Source organism: Otolemur garnettii, unplaced genomic scaffold (assembly GCF_000181295.1).
Source record: "Otolemur garnettii isolate 467f Iridium unplaced genomic scaffold, OtoGar3 scaffold00285, whole genome shotgun sequence".
Lineage (NCBI taxonomy): Eukaryota > Metazoa > Chordata > Mammalia > Primates > Galagidae > Otolemur > Otolemur garnettii.
Genome location: NW_003852680.1, coordinates 587,117 through 601,367, shown reverse-complemented (window position 1 = coordinate 601,367; position 14,251 = coordinate 587,117). Strand labels below are relative to the sequence as shown.

Genomic DNA, 14,251 nt, shown 5'->3' with positions numbered 1-14,251 from the left:
GGAGACTCGCTTGAGCCCAGGAGTTGGAGGTTGCTGTGAGCTGTAATGCCACGGCACTCTACCCAGGGGGACAGCTTGAGGCTCTGTCTCAAAAAAATAAAATAAAATAAAATAAAAAAATAAAAAAATAAAAAATAAAAACAAAGACTAAGCTTTCTCAAAGGCCTGAATGGAACCAGAAGGTAAAAGAAGAGTGAGCTGTGCCTAGATGCCCTGCATGGCTGGACAAAATGGAAGCCCCAGCAGCAGCACAGCTTCAAATGCAAGGATGGTCAGTAACATGGACCCTTTCCTATCAGGGAGGCTGGTGGTGCAGCTCCACTGGGGTGGACACCTGCTCAGGCTTGATATTTGTTTTCTGTCCCTGAGGTCCCACTCCCAGCATCCTAGCCATGACTCTGTGGACATCAGCCAGGCAGTCCCCCCAGAAAGGAGGGAACTCAGTCTGCAGGTAGCATCTGACCAGAGGCAGGCTAAGGTAAGAGTCCAGGCTCAGCCTGGGCTTGTGTATTGAGCCAGGGACACCAGAGAGAGAGGAATGCCTTTGCATTTCAGGAAAGGCTGTTGCAGTGCTCTGGGCCTCAGGGAAGCTGGAGAAACAAATCACCTGGAGTCCACAGTGAGAGGGCTCCTTGTAGGCAGCCTACCATGCCCCCTCTACCCCTCACCAAAGCTGCCAATGCATACTCCAGGCCAACATCCCAATAACACCAGGTCGTGAGACAACTGTCCAACCACTGAGCTGCAGGCCAACCTTGGACTCTGAGCCTATTCTTTATTTCTCACTGTTGGTGTGCTCCACCCATACCCCTGGCCCTAGCACCCTGCCTGGCACCAAGTGGCATGGGTGTATTGTCTGACAAGCTGCAGGGGCTTAGCCTTGCTCCTAGCCTATTCCTGGAGAGGAGTCTCCTCTCCTTGCCCTGTGTCTCCTTTAGTCCATAGTAGACATGCACTCACATGCATGCTCACACACATAAACACAGACATGCACATATGCATGCATCCAGTCACATACACAAGCATGCATAGCCACACACACTTACACACATAAGGTTGTAAACAAAAGTTAGTTTTATTTAATCTTTTTCTCTGGATGCTAGGTTTGAATTAGGGAAGAGGGCAGAGAGGCCATGGGCAGGAAAGCTAGAGTCCCTTTCTCCCAGCAGGGTCGACAGCCCCTGACTGCCACTTCCCTAGTCCAATATGCAAGGTGTGGTGGACATCTTGGCAGAACCTCAAGTGTATCCCAGAGGAAGGGTCTGCCAGGCATCAAAGCTCAGAGAGAAGGGTGGTCCTGTGCACCTCAGGCCCTTCTCTAGGGCCTCCATCTCCAGCAGGGAACTGGGAGTGGGTGCAGACAGGGGCTCTGGTGCTCCTGACCTCCCTTGTTTGGGAGGAGGTTGTTTACTCCTTCCCTGCAGGAACCAGAATGTGGGCTCAGGGTGCTGGGGAAGGAGCCCAGCTGCAGGGAGTAGGACCAGCACAACCCCCTCTGAAGTGATGCGCCTGTAGTGGCCCACCTGGTGGCCAGAGCCAAGGACCCTTGTGCCCCCAGGTCCCTTCCCCATTCTTTCTGACCCAGGGCAACCTCTAACCCCCACCCTTCTTGAGGCAGAGGTCGTCCTGAGGCCATGGTGAGAAGGAAGCCTGTTGGTCCTTAAGGAAGCCCGATTTAGGCCCATGCCCCGGGGCCCCAATCTCAGATCCACACGGTGGTCTTCCCCTCCCTGCTGCTGGCGCTGCCCTTCTCAGAGCCGGCCTTGGGCTTGGCACCAGGCCGATCATGTGCCCCTGACCGGCCCTGCTCCCCGACAGTGCCCCCAGATGTGGCGCTGCCAGACCCGGACGCGGGGGCGCCTGCCCTGGGGGGCCCCCGGGAGGCCGCTGGGAGCCCCGAGGCACAGGGCGGGCTGTCCTGGTCGTGGTCCCCGGCCGGCGCCCCGTCGCGCAGTGCCTGCAGGGCCAGGTTGGCCAGGTTCTGGTCGTGCGCCCGCGCGCGCTCAGCCGCCCGCACCACAAGGCTGTAGTCAGGCGGGCAGGCTAACCCTCCGGCTGCGGCGGGAAAAGCACAGGGCGGGGGCCGCGGCGTGGGGGCGGGTGCGGGGACCCCAGCGCCGCGGCGGCCGCGCACCGCGTCCTGCGCGCTGCCCAGGCCTAAGTGCGCCATCTCACAGAGATTAAGCAGGAGGCACAGGCAGCTGACTACGTACATGACCAGCAAGAAAACTGTCTTTTCGGTGGGTCGCGACACAAAGCAGTCCACCACGTGCGGGCAGGGCTGGCGGCTGCACGCGAAGAAGGGCCGCACCTCAAAACCATATAGCAGGTACTGGCCCACCAGGAAGGCCACTTCAAAGGCCGCCCTGGCCACCAGTTGGGCTACATACACGCGCATCAGCCCCTCCCGCTGGATGCGCCTCCGCCCGTCGTGCTGCCCAGCAGGGCCTGGGACTCCCGCCGCCTTGCCGTCCGCGCTGGCCCCCTTAGCGCCCACCTCCTCTCCGTCCTCCCCTGTACCCTCAGCTGTGCCCGGCTCTTCCTCTTCCTCCTCCTCACCCAGACCCAGCATAGGCTCTTCCTCGCCCAGGTCTCCGGGCTCGGGCCAGTGAGCAGGCGACAGCTGTGCCCGGGGCCCGCGGCGGGGCGCAGAGCGGCGGCGAAGGGCTCGGCGCCTCTCCTGCTCCGACGCGCGGGCCAGGCGGTGGACAGCGTAACCCAAGTACATGACTGAAGGCGTGGAGATGACCACGATCTGGAAGACCCAGAACCGCACGTGCGACAGAGGCGCGAAGGCGTCGTAGCAGACATTGTCGCAGCCTGGCTGCCGCGTGTTGCAGGTAAACTTGGCCTGCTCGTCGGAGTAGATGGACTCACCGCCCACGGCGGTCAGCACTATGCGGAATACCACGAGCACCGTGAGCCACACCTTGCCCACAAAGGTGGAGTGGTTGTGGATCTCCTCCAGCAGCCGCGTCAGGAAGCTCCAGCTCATGTTGGTCATAGGGGCAGGCGGGCGGGACCTATGGGGACGTGTGGCAGAGTCATCAGGGCTTTCTGCCCAGGAGGGTAGGCCAGGGCCACTGAGAAGCCGCTCTACTCCAAGCTAGCGCCGCGGCTTACTCACCTCTGGTGAAGGGGAGCTCACCACCCCCAAGGGACGGGAAGCCACCACCCGGTTCCTCCTTTTGCCCATGGGTGCAGCAGGAGGGGTGCCCTTGCCCCTCTGGCTCTCCCGTAGACCCCCTCTCAGGGAAGCTCAGCACCAGCTCTGGGACAGCCCCCAAGAGTCACAGAGCCTAGGAACTGCCTTCCTGAACCAGATGAGGAAATCCAGGCCAGCCCCACTTAGAGTCCTGGGGGATGTTAGGCAGTCTCACCTGCTGCTGCACCCATGACCCCTTCATCCTACCCTCCAGCTACAGCTAGGTCTCCAGAGAGGGTCCCTCCAGGTCACATTCCCAGCATGCAGGGTCTCCCTCCAGCTTGCCTAGCCCACCACGCCCTCCTAGCCCTTCCAGCCCCAACTACCCAGCCTCCCATACCTGCAGTACCACTGGCCCCCAGTCCCCAGCAGCCCTGCCTTGTCTTCCTCCACACCCTGCACAGCACACTGGTGTCCCTTTGCCTCCACAAAGGACTTTCATCCTCCCTGAGTCCCCTGGAGGTCCAATTGCACCAGGGCTGCTGGCTCCTGGTCCTCCAAGGTCCACACCTAGACTGCCCCCAGCTGAGGGGTAGGAAGAGGGTGGGCACCTGTCCAGGAGGTATGGTGTCCAGTGAGGGTCCAGACACAGTACTGCATAGCCATTCGGGGACATTTGCAGCCCCCAGAGACAACCGTGCCACAGACCAACCAAACCCTGGATGGGTGTGTGCCAGGGGGTAGACTCTGTGGCAGGACAGCACACTCCAAGGAGGGGAGAATGACCCACAGCTCCCCCTGCCCAGCACCCTCCATGAAGCCACCCCACAGCCAGTACCTGCTTCTGGGCAACCTGGGGCAGGAGACCCCTGAGCAACCTACGCCTCTGCCCCCTCCCTCCTGGACCCAACTGGGAGGCAGTGGCCAGCAGGTGTGAGACCAGCAGCAGCAACAGCAGCAGCAGCAGCTCCCGGCCTTTTTATGTGGTTCGGCCTCCCCACCCAGGTCAGGAAGAGGGGGCAGCCGGGGTTCCTGGGGAAGTGGCCCTGCTTCCTCACATCTGAACAGTGGCCCTCAGAGTAATGTGCACACTCAACATGTGCATACACACAGATGCAGGCTAACATATGCCATCACACATATACATACTGGCACATGTGTGGAGACATACCCACACATACAGTCACACAGACACACAGATTCATAGGCACTCAGATACACCTATATATATGCACACATGCAAACACACAGCACACCCACACATGCACAGACATGTACATACTAATAAGCACCGTGTATGCACATGTGTGTAGCACACATGCACTCACAGACATGTATACCCACATCTACAAATGCATGTACACATGCACTTTGAGCAAATACAGACACACATGCATGCAAACTCATGTGCTATGCATGTGTGTGACTGCATATGTGAATGTGTGTGTGGCTCTGAGAGGTGCCACACAAATGTGATTACTGATTGACACCACTGAATGTGGAGCTAAGGAGAAGTGTGAGCAATTGACTTTTGAGGCCTGCTGTGGCTTAAGGCCTGGGCTGACTGTGCCCTAGGGTTTAAGGGGTGACCCTGTGGGGTAGGTATCACCCATGCACACATGGTTCCAAATGCAGCCGGTCCTGGGAATGGCCTAAAGGAGCCTAGGCCCTGGTTTTAGGGCATCACATGGGGTTGGAGACTCCCATATCCACACCTCTACCCTGAAACTCCCTCTAGGGCCCACCTGCCTCCTGACACCTTAGCACCTGAATACCCAGCAGACACCTCTAACTCCAGAGGGTAAGACCCAAGCACCAATCTCACCTCCAGAGTGGCCTTCCCATCCCAGGGACTTTATTCTGGACCCCATCTAGTCCATCAGCAAACCCTGAACCCTCTCCTTCACTCCTTCCTTCATCTCTGTGAACCTCATGGTGAGGGACTCCAGCCAGAGGAGCCTTGGAATGCCCACCTCCTGTGGCTTGCCCTCCCAACTGGGACAAATGCCAAGGATGCACCCAGCACCAGGTACCATGTCCCCAGTTCTAAGCCAGGCTGCAGACACCCCCTTGTCTTGCTTTGCACATACCCACTCCCAGCCCTTCTCCAGACTGCTCACACCCACAAGCTGGCAGCTTGCAAATGTCCCATGTGATAACACTCAGATGTGTTTCTCAAGTATGTGGGTGGCTTCATGGAGAATATATCTAGCTATGTGGATACATGTGGGGATATATACATATGTGTGTGTGTATACATGTATATGTATGTATGTGTGTGTGTGTGTATAGTCTGTGCTTTGCCACCTGAATGGGCCAACATGCAAAAATACCCTAGGAGGAAGAACCAATCTGGATCCCACGTCTTGGCTCCTTACTCCACTCCCAATAAAAAGAACCAGGAATCCTCAGCTAGTGCTAGAGCAGGGAATACTTGTGTTACGCATTGCAAATTCTTCTTCATAGCAAACCATAGTATCAGAGAGGAGGGATGTGCTCAAGCACACATTCAGGCACATCTACACATTTCCACACACACGACATGCACACACATATCTGCATGCTCATAAGTACGTACACACTCAACTGATAGGGCTGCATCAAAGGCACATGGGACAACTGGAAGAGTCCTCAGTGGCTGAAGCTTTGTCAATCTGAGCAACAAAATCAAGTGGTATTCTAGATTCCAGATTGAGTTATAGATGAGAACTCACAGTAAAGTGATTGAATAACAAACCATTTGGGGTAGAGGAGGCCACTCCCCATGCAAAGGAATTCCCATTTCCTCAGATACTCCAAGCTGGAAAGGGGGAGGGTTGACTCCCCGCCCCTGGCTGCAGGCTGCCTCTGCACCAGAGGGATGGGGGAGACCACCCCTGGGGAAAACTGGGCATGGGGCCAATGGGAATTACTCTCACAATTTTTCTGTAAATCTAATAGTGTTCTAAAATAAATAGCTTATTTATGATGAGTCTTAATATGTATATATAGCTGCCCAGGGCTGCATAGGCACCTGTAGGAGGAAGGGGGAAGAGACAGATGCTCGCCACAGAGCCAGGCCCAAGTGTACAGACTGTCCATATGCGGTAGACCACTTTATGCAAAGGCACCTCATGCCCAGCTATGCCTTAGTGTAGCCAACACAGGGCCTGCTGGGGAGAAACTTTAGCTCAGCCAGGGCTAGAAGGGGCCAGGTGGCCCAGGTGGAGTAACATGGGGGCACTAAAGGAGGTATACCCAGGCCCCTGTTGCCCTAGGCCTCAAAGTGCCCAGGCAGGGTCAGACACAGGTGTGGGAAGGCTGGGGGTGGGGTGGGGCAGGTCTATGGGATGTGGTACAGGGACAGTGCTCACTGAGGAACAAAGAAGGAGGTCTCACAGTGGTGGTTGAGGATGTCTGTCTGGGGGGGGAAAGAGCACATCAGGGTGAGGGTGTCAGACTAAGGGGTGAGGGGTGTATAGAGTGGCAGTTGAAGGTGTCAGAGGGTTGTGTCATAGTGGGGAGTAAGGGTGTCAGAGTGATGGGGGTGTGTCAGAGCGAGAATTTGAAGGTGTTAGAGTGGGGGTGAGCGTGTCCAAGTGAGGGGTGTTGAGAGTGAAGGGTGAGGGTGTTGGGATGAAGGATATGTCAGAGTGAAGATTTGATGGTGTCAGAGTAGGGGTCAGAGTGAAGGATGGGAGTGCCAGGATGAAAGAGGAGTGACAGAGTAATGATTTGAGGGTGTCAGAAAAAGGGGTGAGGTGGTCAGAGGGCGTGTCAGGGGAGGTTGTCGGAGTGAGGAGTATCTCAGAGTAAGAGGTGACTGCCTCAGAGTTGGGAGTCAATGTGGAAGGTATGTCAGTGACGAGTCAGGGCATAAGAGTGAGGAGTGTGTCAGTGTGTCAGAGGGATGAGATGTTTAGAGTGGGGGTGTGTCAGAGTAGGAGGCGAGGGTGTCAGTGATGGGTGTGGTAGGGTGAGGGTCTGAGTGAGGCCATAAGGGTAGTGATTGTGCCCAAATGAAGGGTGCATGTGTCAGAAGGGTGAGTGTGTCATGGGTAAGAGTGAAGCACTAGTGTGTAAGAGTGGAGCGTTAGGGCATCAGGGTGAGGCTGTTAAGTGTGTCAGGACAAGGGTATCGGAGTGAGGGGCAGGGTGTCACAGTGAAAGGGGTTTGAGTTCATAGCCTCTAAGCCTAGTCCTGGTTGTCACAGCACCCACTGGAGCTTGCCAACTGTTTGGGTCAGGGGTCCTCAAACTTTTTAAACAGGGAGCCAGTTCACTGTCCCTCAGAGAGCCAGACTGCAGGCCCCGGGATGAGTCGGCTGCTAAGTAGGACAGGCAGTGGTGGCAAAAACACTCGGCAGGCCAGATAAATGTCCTAGGAGGGCCGCATGTGGCCCTCGGGCCGTAGTTTGAGGACGCCTGGTTTGGGTCATCAGGCATGGGTCTGCCCTGGCCAGGCTGGATGTCCTGTGCTGGTAGCGCAGGCAGAGCCTCAGCCTTCTTTTTCACCCAGGCTGGAGCTGGAGCTGCTCTGATTGCACAGGCCGAAGTTGCCTGTCTACAAACCCTGTGCCCCGCCGGCCACAGGTAGTCCAGGCACCAGGGGTGACCAGGCCCACCCAAGGCCTTCTCCCACTGAAGCCCAACCCACCCTGGGTCTGGATAAGGGTGGGTAGAAAACCAGATACCACCCCCTACCCCCGCCTGCAGCTTGTGGGGTCAGGGTCTCTGCCCAGGTATTTCCTTCCCACTTCGGCCCTCTGGCGGGGGTGGACAGGGCTGGGCCTCTGCCTTCCTGCTGCTTAGGTGTGGCTGCAAGCCAGGGCATCCTAGTGCTTAGGACTCCAGGCAAGGGTCCAGTAGGGACCCTTCTCTGAGACCTTAATCCTCCCTGATCATGAGGGGACCAAGTACACGGTGGGCACTGCACTGCCCTTGTCCACTCATGAGCACCCACACATTGCCAAGTCTGTCTAGGGGACCTGCCTGCTGCCTTCCTTGGGCCCCATGCCCAAGGCAGCCCCAAGTAGGCATAGAAGTGGTAGCCTTGGAAACTAGGGATTGTTTCCACCTTGGAGTGGAGGGGACCTGCATCCACAACTCTCCCCACACCTCCACCCCTATGCCAGCAGCCTGTGTCCAACTTTAACCAGACTTGGAATTGGAGCACACTGCAGGGTCTGGGCGGCCATGCCTCCCCCATGCAGCAACCCTGGGGGGCCTCCTGTGTTCCTAGCATCACCACCCCTTTGTCATACCCCTGAACATCAGCCACCCAGGTAACAGTAGAGGGCTGGGTCCCTCCTACCTCTGGACACCCTGCAGCTGGCTGGTGTGGATGGGCTGGCCCTAACTTGGCCTGAGGGGCCCCAGCTGCTGGAGAAGGTACGGGGCATGTCCCCCCACATACCAGCTGGCTCTGAGGAGCTCCTGGGACCCCCAGACTTTTGAATCCAGCTCCCTGCTACCCATAGGTCTTGCCCTGACATCCAGCTAGTCAGCCCCTGCCCATGAAGGCAGTTGGACTAAGGTAGACAGACAGTACGGAGAAGAAGAGCCTTGGTGGGGCTTTCCACCCCACTAGCCTAGTCCTCCCAGGGCCCCCTAGCTCCCTGTGGGGCCTAAGGGCTGGTCGGGTGCAGGGAAGAGACTGCTTCCTGGGCCAGAGGGCGACCCTCCCTGCCCCATGGGGCCCTACCTTCTCCAGGCCAGGAAATGTGCGTCTGTCTCTGAGCCCTTCCACCTGTGCAGATGCTGATCCTCCCCGAGGATGTGCAGCAGGGCCAGGGCCACCTCTCACCACCAAGCACAATGGGGGCTGGGGGAGGGGCACTCAAGGGCCCCATTGTTCCCCCCTGGCTTCAGGGCCTGAATCCCTGATTGTCTCTGGGGGCAGAGCAGCAGAGACAGCCCTCCCAGGCAGCCTCTGGCTGCTCTGGTCCCCCAGCGGAAGCTCCTGTACCCGCCCCTCCTCCACTTCTCAGCCTAGGCGTCTTCCAGAAGTCTGGGCTTTTGGACACAGCCCAGGACTGCTTGTTCTCTCCAACTACTTCCGCCTGGGTTCCCTGCCTGTGGCCTTCCCCGGTGGCTACCAACCTGGGCTCTGACCAGGGCTGGGGCTAACACTGGGTGCGAGGGTGGGGGTGGGGGGGTGCAGTGCTCCAGGAGGGACATGACTGAGCAGCTCCTTCCCACCTGCCCCCAGGGACCCTGGCCAGGGCTGGCTTCTCCTGGAACCTTGGGGAGGCAGGGCCTGCTCCTGCAGTCTCAGTCTCTCTCCCCCCATGCAGCCCCTCATGTACCTAGTGTGTCCTGGACAACTCAGGGCTAGCCTTCACCAGCCCCACTCCCAGCCCTGAGCAGCCCACCAGGCAGGTTGGGAATGGCCTTGCTGCGCCCCCTGGACATCTCCCTGCACCAGGGACACTGACTGACAAAGATTCCCTAGGCAGCCAGGAGCCAGCACAGGCCTGGGCAGAGCCCATGTGGCCACCCTACTAGACATGCTGGCTTTGTGAGCTGTCAGGGCCTGGAAGTCTAGCCCCCTCAAGACCATGCTCCACTCACTCGTGGACACTCCAACCCAACATTAATTTATTAGAATGTCAGTCCTGGTTCCAGCAGGAAGGACAAAGAGAGAACAGCCTGGGGGGCAGGGTAGGGGCACCCAGGACCCTCTGACCATGGCAGGCCAGGTGGGTGGCACCCCTCCACCCCAGGCATTGACTGAGGGCTCAGAGGGGCTGTGGGGCCCTCCAAAGGGGCAGCTCCATGCATTCACCCTGGTTCTATGTGGATCCCAGGAGGGGCAGGCACAGAAGGCGCCTGATTCCAAGAGCAGGCCTCATCAGGTACAGTTGGTCCCCTGGGCTTTCTTAATTTCCTGCCAGGGAGAAAGAAAGGGGGTTGGAGAGACCAGAACTCAGAATGGGCAGGGCCTCCAGTCCTCCCTCCATGGCAGGGCAAAGGGGCACTGGGGAAGCCCCATAGGCTTGAGTAGACAGGAAGATGGAGCTCAGGCAGGGCGGGGGCATAGCCCACCTCGGACAATGCCTCCTTCAGCTCTGCGTAGGCTGTGTCCAGGTCATCGTTGATAATGATCAAGTCAAATAGGCCCGGCTCCTTGCCTGAGGGTTGGGGGGAGGTCAGGGACACAGCTACCACATGATTGCCTGCACTAACCACCTGGGTCTGACCCCATCACCAATGCTGTCCAAGCCACAGACAGGGTCTGCACAGGGCTGGGAAGGGCTGTGTCCTGTGGGAGGCCCTGGGCCCCAGATCCTAAATACCCACACCCCACCAGGCTTGGCTGGCCTTGTCTAGGCATCTGGCCAGGGCTCCTGTTGTCATGTAAGGTGGACATTTAAACATCCTCTTCACCCAGGCAACGGGAAGGAAACACACAGGAGAAGGCCTGATGCTCCCCAGGTGGGAGGAGAGGGGCCCCGGTTAAGAGGGGAGACTGGGGACCTTCCAGGACACTCTGGGCACTCACTGCTCTCCATGTCGGCCCGGGCAGCGGCCATCCGCTTCGCCAGGCTCTCCTCTGTCTCTGTGTTGCGCTGCCGCAGCCGCTGCTCCTACAAGGCAGGCGAGGCCTGGTCAACAGCCCTGGGTGAGGCCCTCAGCCCCTCTGGTTCCCCAGCCTGGCACCCACCAGCACATCCAGCGAGGGTGGCTGCACGGAGATGTAGAGGGGCCGAAGGTCAGTCTTCTTGATGTTGCGCACGCCCTGTAGGTCCACATCTAGCACGCAGATGCGGTTCATGGCCTGTACCGCCTGCACAGCTGCCTTGCTGAGGATGGGCGTGGGTCAGTGGGAGACATCCTCAGGAGTACTAGGGTACCCTCAAGGCCACCAAGAGCCTGCCTGAGGCCCAGATACTCCCTGCCAGCCTGCAGGCCATGCCTCTATACAAGGCCCACCCTCGGGAGTGGCAAGGACTTCCCAGGCCCTAGCATTCAGGGTACCTTCTATAGCATCCAAGCCCATCCTGCTAGGGTCACCCTGTAGTGCACTCCCACCTGTGGGGGAGCAGAACCCCACTGACAACCCTCGGGATGGCACCTACAGCCAGCACTAGGTGCACTATGCACCCTTCACCCTGCCAGGACAGCACAAGGCAGCATAAACAAGCCATTCACTCCCTCAGCCAGGCTCAGTGGCCTCACGGGAGGAGCTCGAGGCCCTATGCCTGGAAGATGGGGAGGATGTGCCTCAGGGCTCACAGAACTATGAGCCCAGGCCCAGGTGAGGACTGGCCACTACTCACAACCACCCCAGGGCCAGCCCAGAGCATGGCCTACCTCGTGCCGTACAGGTTCCCAGAGAACTCGGCATGTTCAATGAAGTCACCAGCAGCAATGTCACGCTGCATCACCTCTCTGGTCACAAAGTAGTAATCTGGAGAGGAGGAGGGACTGTCCAGAGGATGCCCAGGGAATCAGGCATAGCCAGGGCCAGCTCTCTTCCCCTAGTACACCTGCCATCCCTTCCCCAAGAACCAGGCTGGGCAGCAGAGTTATGAGGTCTTCACAAATGCTACCCAGTGGCTGGGCCAGACACTGGGTCTGTTCTCATTGTGAGGTGAATTAAGACCACCAGGTTCCATGGGGGAGGTGGGCACTATCAAACAGAAGAGGAGGCTGAGCCCCTGAAGCGTTGCTGATAATGCAGGTGGGGCAGCCCCACTGCCTAGGAGCCAGGGGACCCATAGGCCTCCACACCACCCACTGGCTGTGCCCAAGCCCTGAGCCCATCTGCCCAGCTCACGTTTGCCGTTCTCCTCGCCAGGCCGGGGGTCTCTCGTGGTATCTAAAAAAGACACGTCACCTGCTGTCTGGAAGCTGTAACTTCCCACTCAGGTCCCCCCAATGGTCTACTCAGCATGAGGACCACAAAGCAGAGGGCACAAAGACCACACTCTAGTAAGGGCAAGTTCAGGGACCAGAAAAGGCCCTGCAGGGAGTACAGACCGCAACCCTGACCCCACCTGAAGAGGGGGGAGAAACAGGAGGTTTAAAGGGTAATAAAGAAAGGGCAGACCCTCAGCCTATGTCTGTGGGGCAGGAGAGGTCTCAATGCTGGGACAGTCTCCTACAGCCCTTTACCTCCCTTCCCCTTTCTCCTTTCTCCTAAGGACTTACGGGACACGCTGAATCCGAAGATGCTGCCATACTCCTGGAATAGCTTCTTAAGCAAGGTGCTTTTCCCAGCTCCCGAGGGTCCACTCAGCACCACAGGCCTGGGCCGGGACATGCCTGGGCAGGGAAGAAGGTCAAAAGTCAGTAGCTTCAGCAGATTGAGGGCTCCTGGGATAACATGGCCTGTACATAGGATGAACTAAAAAAAGACTGAGCACATGGGGAGGAGGACATTTGCAGGGCTCTTGGCCCATTCCCACTGATCCTTTCTGCTTTCTCAGGCATCAGTGGCCCAAGGGATGCTGTCCTCTCTGATTACACCTCATTGGGACTCCTGAGACCACCATGGGGGCTTGGATGCTGGCTCCTATGTGTGTGGAGGTGTTCCTATCCCTGCCTGTGTCCCTGGGAACCATGCCCTATATGTGTATCCTCCTCAAAGTCTGCTGAATATAAGCCCATTCTGGGAACTCCCCCATCAGACTTGGGTCCACTCTGTGACACTTGTGCTGCCATTGAAGTTAAGGGCCACCTTCCCAACCCCACAGGGAAGATGAAGCTGCAACCAGGCCCACACAGCAGGTGAAAGAGCTGAGAGGCCAGTGAGGGGCAGGGGACGCTGGGAGATGGGCACATCCAAGACCCGAGTTCCTTCCCCAGGCTCTGCCAGAGCCTCCCAGAGAACACTGCTTCCTACAGGAATCCCAGTGTGAACCTGCCTGCCCCAAACACCTGTGCCCCCCACTAACTACCTCACCCCAGCCCTGTGTTACCTCCCTGAAGCCCGGCCTCTGAGCAGGCCCTCTTCCCCTAGGGGGGATCCTCTCCAGCAAGGACATAGCCTACCTGTGACTAACCCAGGCACGTCTGGACTGGTGGACTGAGGATTGGGGATGCTGAGTCCCTAATCCCTGCAGGGCTTGCTGGCTGCCCTTCTGAGCAATAAATCCCCTTGCAGGGAAGCAAGCCCCACCCACCGGCTCTGGGCTTTGGCTGTGCAGGAAGAAATAGGCTTTGCCTGCCCTTGACACCTGAGCCTGCTGTGATGGCCCAGCCCACATGAGCTGATGGGTGCACAATGCAGGGGCGGCATCTGGGGGTGTACACTGCCTGGGTACAGAGGATTGCGAGGGTTGGAGAAGCTCCACCTTGGACCAGATGGGGCCTAGGATAGCTTCCTCCTGTCTGGGGGCAGAGAAGTCGATGGCCAGAGAAGGACCTGAGGTTACCTTCCTAATCCCCAATTTAGGCCAATGAGGTAATCTCACAAAAGCAGCACTGCCATGGCTCAACTGCAAGCAAGGGCACAGTCTGAACTCAGGTAGGTAGGGCGTGGTGCACATGCTGCACACACAGGCACCAGTATATATACCACAAATGCCATTTATAGAAACACATGGATCCCCTGCTAAAATCACATGAGAAAAAGGGAACCCAGGGGAACCCACTGAAAGGTCCATGTGTTCCTCTAAGCAATAAATTCATTATTTCCTGCCTATCACAAGAACATGTTTCAGCCTGACCGCAGGCCCCCAGGACACCCAGCTTTCCCACTCACAGAGGTCACTATCTCAGGGCATTTGGCTTCTCTCCACCCACAAGCTCTGCAAACTCCTCCTAGGGTCTGATTCACACAAGACATGAGTCTGAGACCCCAGAACCTCCCAGATTGAATGAGCTCTTCTACCTGCTTCTTCAGAGAATACTGGAATTTTTTTGTTAAGTGGGCAGTTCTTGGGATATGTAAGCAGTTGTTGCATAACTACTTAATTTGCTGAGATCACATATATTAAAAGATCTCACAAAAACCAGTGAATTTTCAGAAAGAAAAACCAGAGCCAGGTTGAATGCTTTGAACAACTCAATCCAGGAAAGCTACTAAGACAGACAACCCCAAGGACTAGACCCTATGTGACTTCTCTTCCCACCACCTCACTTAGCTGGCCCTTCCCCAGGTCACCTGGCCACCCCATG

At 57.5% G+C, this 14,251-nt stretch overlaps 2 protein-coding genes across 5 annotated transcripts in view; both read right to left on the bottom strand.

The window, feature by feature from the left end:
• Positions 1-1,609: 1,609 nt before the first annotated feature.
• GJC2 (gap junction protein gamma 2) lies at positions 1,610-9,048 on the bottom strand. The gene is made up of 2 exons (XM_003803198.2): positions 8,829-9,048; positions 1,610-3,023 (listed from the first exon to the last, which is right to left on the bottom strand). The coding sequence occupies exon 2, from the start codon at positions 3,002-3,004 to the stop codon at positions 1,703-1,705; it is 1,302 nt and encodes a 433-aa protein (XP_003803246.1). The 5' UTR covers positions 3,005-3,023; positions 8,829-9,048; the 3' UTR covers positions 1,610-1,702.
• Positions 9,049-9,700: 652 nt separating this feature from the next.
• GUK1 (guanylate kinase 1) overlaps positions 9,701-14,251 on the bottom strand; it is a 9,317-nt gene continuing 4,766 nt past the window's right edge. For 3 of the 4 annotated variants that reach the window (XM_003803212.3, XM_012813632.2, XM_012813633.2), the window contains 7 exons: positions 12,281-12,394; positions 11,907-11,948; positions 11,441-11,537; positions 10,791-10,929; positions 10,629-10,713; positions 10,172-10,257; positions 9,701-10,013 (listed from right to left, as the gene is read on the bottom strand). In XM_003803212.3, coding sequence (XP_003803260.1) covers positions 9,978-10,013; positions 10,172-10,257; positions 10,629-10,713; positions 10,791-10,929; positions 11,441-11,537; positions 11,907-11,948; positions 12,281-12,394 — 599 coding nt within the window. In that variant the 3' untranslated portion in view covers positions 9,701-9,977. The remainder of the gene's footprint in view (positions 10,014-10,171; positions 10,258-10,628; positions 10,714-10,790; positions 10,930-11,440; positions 11,538-11,906; positions 11,949-12,280; positions 12,395-14,251) is intronic. The other variant, XM_023508868.1, reaches the window with a different exon arrangement.